This window comes from Zonotrichia albicollis, chromosome 2 (genome assembly GCF_047830755.1).
Source record: "Zonotrichia albicollis isolate bZonAlb1 chromosome 2, bZonAlb1.hap1, whole genome shotgun sequence".
Taxonomy (NCBI): domain Eukaryota; kingdom Metazoa; phylum Chordata; class Aves; order Passeriformes; family Passerellidae; genus Zonotrichia; species Zonotrichia albicollis.
In genome coordinates, this window is record NC_133820.1 from 99,410,924 (window position 1) to 99,423,873 (window position 12,950).

A 12,950-nucleotide genomic window follows, 5' to 3' on the forward strand; every position below is an offset into this window, starting at 1 on the left:
GGCAGAGGAGGAACGCAGGCATTATTATTTAAAGCCAAGCTTTTCAGAGAGCACCATGCACACAGAAATCCTGCGTGTCAACAAAGAGCTACGCTCAAAACACGAGTGGGCCATCTCTCCAAGGCTAAACGTAGATAACCTTGAGTATTTTGCACAGTGCAAGATAAAGGAAATTTTCTGAGCCTTTACACCTACTGATATCCCATCAGGTGTTTTCAAAGCTTTTCTCTTGCTGAAGGTGCAGCTGCACGTAGCTGAATGAATCTGATCCACACACTCATTTCTTCCAGGAAGCCGCGGCGCGGCTCAAGACGACCACTACTGCGTATCCTACGCTGAATGATGGCTTCCCCATAAATAGGAAAGCGGGTTTTCTAGAAATACTGCATAATGAGTCATCGGCAGCGAACAGCTAAACGCCAAGCACCTTCAGAGCAAGGACAAAAATACCAGTGGAACAAAAATAGCCATTCACTGGAGCGGGGGGCGGGCGTGAGGAGACCCGCTGGCAGGGTTCCCGCTCGTAGCCTCCGGCAGGCTCCCTCTCCCACCGTTCACCGCAAGCCCCCTCCCCGCCCGGCTGCGGGGGCCAGCCCGGTGCCGGCGGCCAGCGCTGCCCCCGCCGCGCCCCCTCCTCCTCCCGCCGGCGCCACTCACCCATCTCCAGGGCCTGGTTGTACTTCTCCAGGGCGGCCGGTAGCTCCTGGCGCTCCCGCAGCGCGTCGCCCTCGGCGCGGAGCCGCCGCGCTCGGCTCTCGGCGCCGAACCACTTGTGCAGCAGGTTGCCCAGCACCACGTTGACCCGCGGGCGGCCGGCGGCCGGCGGCAGCGCGGCGGCGGCAGGGGTCGGCTCGGCGGGGCGGCGCGGGCGGTGGCAGCGGCCGCAGTCGCCGGGCTCGGCGCAGCGGCGGCAGTGGGTGTGCCCGCAGTGCAGGGTCACCGGCTCGCACAGCAGCCGCCGGCACAGCGGGCAGGCGAACAGCTCGGGCGGGCGGCAGCACGCCGGGTCGCCGAGACTCTCACCCTCCGCCCCGCCACCGCCGGCCGCGCCGCTCCCCCAGGGCGGGAGGCGCAGCTCCTTGTCGCGGATGCTGAGGGCGACGCTCTCCGCCAGCTCCCGCAGCTCCTCGGGCCGCAGCCGCGCCAGCCGCGCCGCCGCGCCGTAGGCGTCCAGCGCCTCGGCCATGCGGCCGGCCCTGGCCAGCGCGTCGGCGCGGCGGAGGCACAGGCCCCGCTCGGGCTGCGGCAGCCCCGCCAGCTCGGAGCCGTAGATCTCGGCCGCCAGCTCGAAGTTGCCGCCGCGGAAGGCCTCCTCCGCCACCTGCAGCATCTCGGCGCAGGGTCCCCCCGCCGCCGCCGCCCTCGCCCCGGCCCCGGCCCCGGCGGCGGGCGGCAGCGCGCAGGGCCCCGGGCCCAGCTCCATGCCCGCGCGGCGCCGCCGGCCCCGGGCCGCCCTACTCCATGCTGGGCCCGCGGCGCTGCCGACTCCGGCTTCTTCCTGGGAGGGGACGGCGACGGAAGGGAGGGAGGGATGGAGAGGGGGCGTGTCACATCGCTGCAGCAGGGGGGCGGCTCCCGGGAGGGGGAAGGGGGAACGGCGGCGGGGATGGGGGGGGGGGGGGGCGGACCGGCTCCCGGCTTATGTAAGGGGCGAGTGGTTGGGTAAAAGCACCCGAGGCCGGCAGACCGCCCGCCCTCCCCGGGGCAGCGGTGGCGCGGCGGGAGCTCCCTTCCCTCCCTCGGCCCCTCCCTCGGTGCCCGGCCGGCCGCTGCCAGGTGCCGGTGCCGCACGTGCCCGCCCCGCACGTGCCCCTGCGCCGCCGCGCCCGCACGTGCGCCCGGTCTGGCGGCGGCGGCCTCAGCAGCGGGAGCGGGGCCGGGGGGGCTTCCGCCGAGCGGCTCCTGCCGAGCTCAGCCGCTTCCTTCCCCTTTCCTGGTGCCCGGCGTTAACCGCTTCTTCGCCGGGCTGCCGGGCCCTCCTGTCCCATCGCCTCCCGTCCCGCCGTGCCCCGGGACCCCTCGGTGCCCCCCGCCGCCGGACGCGGCCTCTCCGCCGGCAGCACCGCACCGCGTGGGTCGGGGAGCGTTATCGGTTGTTTATTTTAATTTCTCTGGTCCCCGAGAAAGCAGGTACTTGCTGTCTCTTAAATAAATAAATACACAAATAAAAAAGTAATAACATTTCCCAAACACCACAACTGTTAGGAAAAAAATCCTTTTCTGTAAGTGGCAGCCTCGCCAGCACAGCTTGGGATCCACGAGTCGTGCTGAGCGCTGGCTTGTGCATCGGCAGCAACAATAAAGATAATGCAGCTGGAAGTTAGTTAATCATGCGTGAGTCAGAGAAATCCAACTTGCTCCACAGGAATTACAGGAGCGGGGGAAAAAAAATAAGTTCGGCAACGTTTATTTTAGACACAGCTGTAAACAAACTGCTCTGAGAAGCGGAAAGTCTGTCAATCCAGTAGGGAGAGACCCACATTCCAGCTGCTTTTTGGGCAGCAGCTGGACAGCAGAGGGTATTTTTAGCTTTGCCTCTCTTGTTAGGCCTCCGGCCCCCAGCTAATCAGGAAAATCTCATTCATTAACTGTTGTACCAAATAGTCTTTATACTATGAAAGAGTACGGATTTTCTAAACAGTAAGGTATTAACCTTCTTTAGATGTATGTGGTTGATGTCATACTCCACAGTCTGGCTTAAGCATCAGTATTCACAGTGGAGTAAGCATGACCAAAGGATCCCAGCTAACAGTAAGGAACAGGACCTTTGTTCCTCACATCCTCAGAGCCATTCCATGACAGATAAAGGATACCCAGGGACTGCCAAGATCCCACTGGCTGCCCCCATCCCACTCATCTGGTGATCAGGCTCTTTGGCTGGGAACTCCCCAGCAGCCCTCGTTGCTTTCCTGAAGAAGGAGACAGCAGGCAAGTCCATCCTGTCACACCACTTTTCCCCACATGTCATTGGACTGCTGTGTGATGGCCCCTCAGCTCCATCTGTCCCTTCTGATGGGCAGCGATTTGGGAGGCTCAGGGGCTGGTGCTGGACATGGTCCCCATTTGCTGCTATGCAGGTGTCATGCCAGGCTGGCATGCTGAGATGGCTCCAGCCTTTTCCTCATCAATGCTTAGCACGTGCTTCTAGAAGAACCTCCCATGAAGTGAGGCTACTACTTTATTTAGCAGTGTGATCAATCACCTCTTGGCATGCAGCCTCTGCTTTTTTCCAAGACATTTATTTGCAAAGGAACAAAATTACCTCACTGCTGTTCAAACTGGCACAGCTTTTCCCTGCTTCCCAGGAGCAGAACTGCTTGCCACCTTGTGTCTGAGCACACCTGCGTCACTCTTCTCCCTGATGTCTATTTTGGGGGCTGTGTTCTTTCACAGGCCTTCTTGCTCCAGATCATGGTTAATTTGTACATCTGGCTGCAGTTGTATTTGCTTTCTTCTTATCTGAGCAACAAAGCCACTTTAATGCAGCTGCCTTTTGCAAAATTGATAAAAATTCACTGAACTGCAGAACTTGGAGGGATGATGAAAATGTGGACTCACTACTTAAGCCACCTCAAAGTATTAATAATTATCAGGAAAGAATGATAGATGGAGAAACAGCAAGAACCAGGGGGAAATAAATAAAAATAAAATTACTAAAAATGTACACTTAAGAAGCTCGTGCTTCTTACTGAAATTATCAGTAGTATGCCTACCACAGCAAACGTGACATGGGGACTCCAGCCAAGAAAGACCAGTGGAACAGGTGCCCCATGACATGGTCATGAGGTTCATGGCTTCTTGCTGGATAAACTACAAGCAACTGATTGCAACAGCCACAAAACAGAATGGATTTTCCTAAAGGAACTGAAAGCTGACAGAGACACCAACTTGATTTATAATTTTTATTTGAAGAAAAGCTGTAGCTACTCATAGGATTGAAATGTTGCCTACCACAGGAAATAAAGGACCATCTCTTGTACTCACTAACTCACTAGCAGGCAAAACTGCTCCTGGCTTCATCATTTTTTAAAAAGCCCCATCACACAAACTTGGCTAGTCCATGGAAGGCTGTTAGAGGCTCTCTCCTTTAGCAATATTATTTTCCTGTCAATAATGTGCTTCCCCTTAGGACTGGCCTCATCATGCACTCTCAAGCAACATGTAGAAAGAAGTCCATCCACTTCCCATGGAGGGAATTACAGGTACTTACTCCAATGAGTCACGGTTACACACTTCAAAGTTGTCACGAGGTTTCCTTTAAGTTTGTAGCCTAATTTTCAACTTCTTCCTGAGGCCCAGCTTCTTCAGGGTTTTCCCCGGGGTAGAATTTACTTGGAGCTTGAAGGGGAAATGAGAAGATGAAGTAACTTTGAAGTGACAGCATTTACATATTTGGAGGGCATTTTTAATTCCTCTAACACTTTTCTGTTCCAAGGTAGTTTGAAGTATTAAACTCCAGTTTGTTTTGATGAGTTTTTTTGGAGGAAATCTGTCTTTTATTGTTTCAGAATAAGTTAATTAGGATATTATCAATGCACAGACACACATACAGTTGCCATGCTAAAGCATTACAGAAGTTGTAAAGTCAAAGACATGAAAATTAGGGTACAGTATAATTAAATCTGTGTAGGCTTATTTAATATCTCCTTCATGCATTAACCTGATATGATTTTAATTAATTACATACTATTTTCTCTACAGGATGCATGCCTGTCTTTGTTTAGTCATAGGAAAGAAGATAATTAATGAGCATCCAAAGTGTAATGTTCTCCCTGGTCACTGTGCAGTCCCCTTGCGCCTTTTAATTTGTATTAGTCCTACTTTGCTGCAGTATCAGAATTATAAACTTCCTTGTGTGTTTTTCTGTAAAATTCAGGGTACAGCACTGGAATATTCACAAATATGCACACATTTATATTTTCAACAAGAGTATGAGTCAAAAGGAATAACAGTTCACCCTCTGAGAACTGGGACATTGAGGTAGGTCTAGAGTGGCCACTAACCTGAGGCGTTGGAGTTAGTGGATGAAATTTGAGAATATGAATTTTCACATATGCAGATTATTTTAGAAGCACATCTTCCTTGGTTGGGCTGCAACTTGGACAGAGGTGCCGAGACTTCAGTCTGTGTTTGGGCCTCAGCTAGAACAGTCTGCAAACAAGAGCTACACAATTAGCTCCACCACCACCTCCCAAGGCATGATGCAAATGCTTTACACTTTGGCACAGAGAAAAGCCACAGCAGTGTCAAATGCAGTCCTTTCAGCCAGCACTCAACTGCTTTTCTCCTTCCCTAATCACTGACTCATTTATTACAAGCTTTCCAGCTTTCAAAAGAAAAGGTCACTGTGTAATTATTACTGCTAAAGTCTTTGCCAGTTTAATGAATTTGTCCCGACTGAAATAGCAATAGTGTATTTTTTTTTCTTTCAAGAAAGCCTTCTTTCAGAAGTATTTTTTGTAAGAAAGTTGCAGGGTAGTGTGATGAAAAAGGTGTTAGCTAAAATCTACTGATGTTAAACATAGCAAAGGTCTTTTTCTTCCCCCCAGAAGACACGTAATTCATTAATCCAGCTACTGTGAAGTGCAGGAGCTAGGACTGTTTCTAGAGATTCTCATTTTTCTTTGCAAGATCCTAAAGAGGGAGATGGATCTCATCTTTCCAGAGTCACACGTGTGTTCTGTACAAGAGATGTTATTCGTAACTACATCCTGCATGGGCTGATGGGAAGATTAAACAGCTTAATAATTGTCCAACAAATCATTAACACATCTTATGATGCAAAAGCAGCCAATTAAAGTGTAATACCGGATTCCCTTCCAATAGCTTCTGAGATAAGCACTTCTAAGAAAACCCCCTACCCTAGCTACGATAAGAATCAGTCTTTATAGAATGAAAATGGATTAACTTTTTCAATTTATGTATTAGTTCACATTATACACTGTATTCTAATGAGGTGGTATTGTTCATGCTTAAGAAAAAAACCTGAAGGACAGCCCAGTCCCAGCTGCTTTGCTTTCTCCCAGTAGCACAGAATCAGGGATTTTTTTGGTCTTGTTCAGTAAACATCAGTTTGGATTTTCAGAATAATACACAGATATTTTCCACTGTGCTGGTTCACATACCTGAAGAAACATCAAGACCTGTGTTTCTCTCTGTTGCTGGCACCATCAGGGCCTTTGTCAGGCACAGGGTTGAAGCAGGATATCCCCTTGATGACTGATCTCTGTCCAGCTTTTGGTACCCGGAGTCAGTTTGCCCACTGAGGGGAGGGGGTTCTGCAAACAAATCCATGGTGAAATTGGGTGAAGTTACACTTGTTTGCAATCCCTGTTTGAGTTGTGGCTTAGGAAAGCACATCCCACACTCCTCTGAGCTGCTGCAGATGCTGAAGTGCAGCAGCACCTGGCCAAGGCTGAAAGGCCACAGCTTGGTGCACTTACCCTGCATGGGTGGAAAGCACTGTCACCCTGCCTCATGTTGCACCAGGCCATCCCAGAGTTCAGTGAGATGACACATACCCTGGCAAGGGACTCTTCTGGCATCTGGCACTGAGCTCATTTTGAAAAGCAGGATAGCATGTTGCAGTTCATGGCATCCCCAATCCCCTCTGGTGCCAGCCATCCACAAGGGGAGTCATACAGTGATGGTAGGCACCACAGGTGTCATCTCTGTGGGGACAAGAGACATCTATTGGCATCTGGGGCCTCTTCTATTCCTGCAGCCCTGCCCTAACATTTTTCAGGGAGATGGTGTCCCTTGGAAATGTGGTTGGGGAGAAGCTTTTCTCAAGGGAGAAAGTTTCTCCCCAACCACATTTTTCTCAAGCTTCTCTCCCCAGTGCTGCTAGGACACCATTATGTTCTCAGATGTTTTCTCTCATCCATGTCACACTTGACTTTGGAGTACATATAATCTTACATCTCTCTTTTCAAATGGCATGTTTTTCATCATGTTCTTCGGCTACTATTGTTAGTTGGAAAGGTATCCATTGAAATGAAGCACTTTTAATCCATTTAATAAGCAATTCCCTATAGCTCTCCAGTGTTGGCATAGAGACACCACATGCCAGCAAGTCTTCTCTGAGACTGTACTCTGGAATGACTTTTCTAGGAGACTGGAGGATATGCTGGTGTTGTGTTTGAGCATCCTACCTGAGCTCACAGTTTCCCATGCTCTGTGTGCTGAGGCCCAGGTCCTACCCTTATTAACAGAGGTGTGAGGGCTTTCATTTAGGGAGTGCTGCCTGGGATTCACTGAAGGGAAAGCTGAGCCTCAAGCACACATTTCTTTCCTGACTTTGAAATTCTTGTTCAGTGTCAATCTAGTGTGAAAAAAGCAAAGAACATCAGTTAGATGCATACTTGAGATACTATTTTGCCTGAAAGAGATTTTCTTGTCCTGTTTTGATTGCTTCTTTACTGTGAGTCAGCCTATGACACATTTTCATGAAAACTCCCAGACATTATGCTAGCAAAATTAAATGTGGGTCAGATGGGAAAAACACTGTGAAGAGCTGACACTGTTAAGGCAGAGGAGAGATCATGTTCTTACAGGTGGGGAGCAGTACCATGCCTTGTTTCCCCTGGAAACTGGGGGACAGCTAATCACTGTCTTCACATTCCCACTCAAGGAATGCTCTGGAAGTCCCTGCTGCAGCTACCAGCGATTCCTGGTAAAGATTTCAGTGTGGATCCCTCACAGAGGACCTGTCACCTTGAGCCACATTACTCTCATCAGGTCAAGCACTAAAAACCTCTCAATGACATTGGTTTTCTGGGGTGAGAGGCAAGGATTGGAGGAATATGGTGGTTTCTCATATTTTAATTAAAAGCTGATTTTTGGGTCACCATAGCAGAGCGGACTGCTTCAGAAGCCAAAAAGCCAGGCAAGTGGGGCTGAACAAAGCTATGGAGAAGTCTGAGGGGCTTCCTTCTCTAGAACAGGTGAGGCAGTAAGATAACCTGAAGGAGAAATAAGAGAATAACAAACAGGAAGGGGAGGAGATTTGAACAGTTGACTAATAAATGAGCATCATCTCAAAAGAAGCCAGAGACAGAGAGCAGGCTATGCAGTCATATGGGAACAGCATGTCTGAGACCAGGAAAATATTACAGGAGTGTGAAGAGACATGAGAGCTTGTTTGGGAAACACAGGGCAGGCCAGAATAAAAATATTGAGACAAAACCAGAACATTAGGATCTAACCATAGGAAACCAAGATTACAGGTCTGATGTTTAAGAAGGACAATGAAACTGATGATTGTGACCACGTGGGATAGCCAAGGGCTAGGTACCCACCAAGGAGCATGAGTCCTGTTTGTGGGAGTGAGCTGTGGGCAGAACAAAGCTAACAGCTGAACCTCTGTTTGGGGCTCACATCACTCAGAGGAGTGCTGGAGAGAAAAGCTCTTAGGGCAGCACTCTTCCACCTTAAGATCTGAAAGAAAGGGAATCAGAAGGCAATGGTCGCAAGGTCTCCACTCAGGACAGGATGTTGCTGAAAAACACATTGGGAAGGACACAAAAAAATACTGGAGTGACCTAAAGTGGAATTAGAGTGGCACATTGATGGCGTCTGGAGGTGAGGGGTGGCAGGCAGTAAGGGCAGCAGTATGTTGTGTGACAGCTGCAAGAAATGATGTTTTCCACAGAGGCTGGTAAGAAACTGAGGGGAAGCACAAAGAAAGGGTAAAAGAAGGCAGAAGATTAGAGGCTCCAGTCTCCGGGGAAGGAGAGGCTGAGGAAGGCAAGAAGTTTTAAGCTTCTACAGCAGCAGTACTGTGGTGGGAGGGATGAAAGAGAAAAGGCTCTTTCAAAAAGCTGGGATGTCTTCTCAAATGTTTTTTAGCCTTGAAGAAATAAGTAAGATTCCAAGTGGAGAGCATTTTGAGCAAAAAAGACTGGATTCAGACACAGGACCAGGAGGATGGAAAAGTTTCTCTTTTCCTCCGGTAGAGGAGGAAAAGATAAAATGCTTGCTTAGATTTTTTTTTTAACCTATGTCAATGGAATTCATCATTAATAACTGAAGAAAACAAAATCACTTAAGGGAGCTGGCAGCCAAAAATAAGGATATGTGCATGTAGGTTGTCCCAACTGCAAAAATGATACCCTTTATGCTGCTTTATTCACCATCCAGATTCATTGGGTGTTATCCAGCTAAGAACTGATTAGTTTTAAGACTGATACAGATCTAAGGAAGCCAATAGTGAAACTTAAAGGATCAACCCTTTTAATGAAATAGCTGAACACATCCCTGTCTATCAAAAGAACTGCAGAAGCAACATGTAGGTATTGGTTCCATCACAAACAAATGGATATTTTGTGAATCACTGTCCAGGAGCTATAGAACACTGAAAAGTGAGTGCTTGCGTAATAATCACCATCTCTCCAGTTAAAACTAATTATTTGGAAAGAAAGAAGACAAGAAATGAAAAGTACTTCTGTGATTAATTGCAATTGCAGTGTGTTAGCTAGCATGCAAGAAAATATTTTGTTCAAGGAAAGAGTACAAAAATAGGTGTAGGGAGATTGTAGCCATTTTCATTCCAAATATTTTTAAATAAAAGCAGCCATGATTAAAATGAGTAAGAACATATTAAGAATGTCTTCCATCAAGATATTTAGAATGAGGTCTCTGAAAATTGTTAATGTTTCCAGAAATGTACGTGGAACAGCTAGCAGAATCATGCAGAACCAGATATGGCTTTCAAGTGCTTGTGAAGCTTATACATAAAGCACATTTTTCTATCCATATGACATAAACAAAACCATGTAGTTTCCAGTCACAGAAATACACGGCTCTTACTTTTAAGACCTATAGGGAGGTTTATTTTAAATGGTCATCCCTATAAAGTACTGTTGTGGGATAGCCACAGCTGACCTCTAAAGCCAGCCATTAATTCACTAATTATTACATGAATGGATCTTTTTCCAGCTTACTCTCAAGCAAGCTGTGCACATTACATAGTCTACACAGTCTACCTTAATTCTCCCTGCATACACACACACCTATTCTCTGGTTTTATTAAACTAGTAATCAGCAGACTACACAGCAGTGATCTCTTCCAGCAGTCTCTTCTTTCCAGACTGCTTGGCTTAAATCCTCTATAGACCTTATTTAGATGGTGCCTTTCAGTGTCTTTAGTTTCTTAAGTGGGGCAGCCTGCCCAATCCTTCAACAAAGCCAGCAGATTTCACATGCCACAGAGTCAATGCCAGCTGACCAGGTGATGTAGCACAGGCAGGTGTCACTGATGAATTACAACTACAGTCAAGGCTCATTAGTCCCAAGGTGTGCCATGTCTCACCAGGCAGTCAATTGGCTTACTTGAGCCTGAAATTCAAATTGGTCACTAAGACTCAGAGTGTCTGGAAACCTAATCCTCTCATCTCTGGTTTGTCAGGTCAAAGAGAACAAACAACTGTGCTGTTAAGTGTGAATAGATGAAGGTGATTTGCAAAAGGATACAGATTACTGCTATTCACCTACAAAATTAATTGTCTTCTGGATACCATGCCAGGGGTTTAGATTTACACCATGAGGAAATAAACAAGTTCTTAATGCCTCTCTTGTTATTCCTGGCTCCATCAGCTTGATTTGATTCTTGAGGCAAATTTCTCTTGATCCCACATATCATGGGGCTGACATACAAGGTCAGAGAAGTTGGAAAGCTGACCTGTGCTTCTGCAGTGCATGCCAGGAACAGAGCCTTGTTCCATGAGGGTTACTGGAGTGGTGAGAACACTAGCCTATAAACCCTCTGCTACAAGTCAAGTCCCACTTCTTCCCACCTCTACTGATTCTCCTGGTAGGGGGCTGGATCCTCCACTGGCATCTGTGCCAGAACAGACATCACATCCAATCTCCTGGCTGTAGTGAACTAAAGCATCCCAAGTCTGAACATATGAAGCCTGAAGAAAGTTTAGAGTAGAAATGAATAATAAGCATTTAACTGTGGTGATGATAATGGAAGGTAATTACCTGTGAAGGTAATATAGACTAAGATCTTTTACCAAGAGCTGTGATGACTACTCTGTCAATGAACTTTTGTAAATTCAGGTCAGATTCCTCCCTCCTCCCATCTCCTAAACACGCACCAGAGTACAGTTTAATGGCTGTGCAATACAGAAAGTCAGAAAAGATGACTACAAAGTCTCTGTACAACCTATGAATCAGTCTAGGCCACAGATCCTTAATACATCTTTTTCCAAGCTTCTCTGCACTCATTCTGGTTCAGAAGTCTCTCTTGGAGTTGTTTGCCCATGTTTGGATGAAGTTTCACCCAGGGCTTGCACAGCAGCATTAATATTGTCCTGTCTTCACCAGAAATCCCCACACACATGCCTAAATAACAAATAGTAGGCACAGGAGTGGTGACAATGCTTGACTTGGTGCCAGAAGATCTGCGTAGAAGCATTCGCCGCAGAGCAGCTTAAGAGTATTCTGATTTAATTTAGAACTCAGGCGTAATTTTTCTTAATTAACAGAAAATACTCTCTTTGTTTCTAAAGTCTGACCCTGGCCTCCTCCCAAACCATAAAATGACCAAAACCCCTCATGATAGGCCAAAAAAGCAATAATGATGTCAACTAATCATTACTCATTTATAAGGATTTTCTCCATGCACATTTCATTACCTTCACACAAATACCTTATGGCTTCTGCAGCTGTAGAAGGATTACTAACAGTGGTTTCCCTTCCCAGCATACACTGAACATCCCAGTTGCTACATGGGTGTCAGGCTTCAATCAAGGCAATGCGTAGCAGCCATCAAACACTTAGTGTGGATCTTGGAAAGGCACAGTACACGCACAGAGCCATTCAGGTGTGCCAGAGAGACTGCCCTCCAGTAAGACTGGGTCCCACAGCCATAGTGCTCCAGGTTAAAAGCCTCCTGGTGAGTCAACAGCACGAGCTGCCAAGCCAGAGGAACTCCCTGACAAGTGAAATTGCTGTTTGTGTTCTGCCCAGCATGTCACACCCAGTCTGCGTTGGAAAACAGCGTGTGAGCAGGAGATCACATGGCCTGGGTACGAAGGTGCTGCTGGAAAACAAGGTAAGGAGGTCAAGAGTACAACCAAGCTAACTCTGTGTACCAAAGAGGGGATTTGGAATGCACGGAATTCTACAAGGTGTCTTGCTTGTATGCCAAGGGGTTGAAGAAAGTAATGTTAATCAGATGGACAAAAAAGTCTAGCAGAAGACAGGATCACTAAATGGGGATGCTACACTCACACTTGAGGGGTTTCTATTCACCAGGACTCATTAGGTGTTCACACTCCTGTGAGGAGCCCAGTTTTCATGCTGCATGAACAAGACATTTGAACAACAGCATCAAAGGAATGGCCAGTAAGAGCTTTATTTCATAGAAATGCTCCTGACCCCCACACATAACTTGTTCTGGACAGTCTGTGATTTCATAGCCAACATTAATACCAGAAACCCTGGTCTCTAGGGAAATGTGCTTGCTAATCCTGGCTCCCTAACTTGTCCCCTCATACCTCTGTGGTGTGCCTGGCTCTCCTCCTTCATGGCTGAGCAGCTTTTTTCTCTGCTTAGTTTTTTCCTTCAGAGCATGTTTATATGACACTACCCAGAGAGACTAAGAAACTCCCCAGGTTTTCTTTTTCTAACCAGTAATTACTTTCTCAAAACATAAGCCTGTGAGATGGAGCAATCTGGTATTATAAATGGAGAGCTACTGTACAGCACCTAAAGAAAAAATACAAACCCATTTTGGACTGTCAGCTGAGGTACCTAAACCCAAGCATCCAATTGAGGCTCCAGCCTTTTCAGACTTCATTTGCAGCTGTGAGCAAACAGGACTTGCACAAGTCATAGCTGAAGGTCTGCAGTTAAAGAATGAGGAACCTGGAACCAGTGACAGGATTTGTGAGACTCATGGTTTGGTCACATAACTGACAATATGCAAAACTTTTGTGGCA

At 47.5% G+C, this 12,950-nt stretch overlaps 1 protein-coding gene across 2 annotated transcripts in view; it reads right to left on the bottom strand.

The window, feature by feature from the left end:
• LONRF2 (LON peptidase N-terminal domain and ring finger 2) overlaps positions 1 to 1,899 on the bottom strand; it is a 34,462-nt gene extending 32,563 nt beyond the window's left edge. Inside the window, exon 1 of one of the 2 annotated variants that reach the window (XR_012579117.1) lies at positions 658 to 1,899. Coding sequence is in view for 1 of the 2 variants with exons in the window: in XM_074535790.1 (XP_074391891.1) it covers positions 658 to 1,423 (766 nt within the window). In the remaining variant the exon portion in view is untranslated. The remainder of the gene's footprint in view (positions 1 to 657) is intronic. The other variant, XM_074535790.1, reaches the window with a different exon arrangement.
• Between the last annotated feature and the right edge of the window lie 11,051 nt (positions 1,900 to 12,950).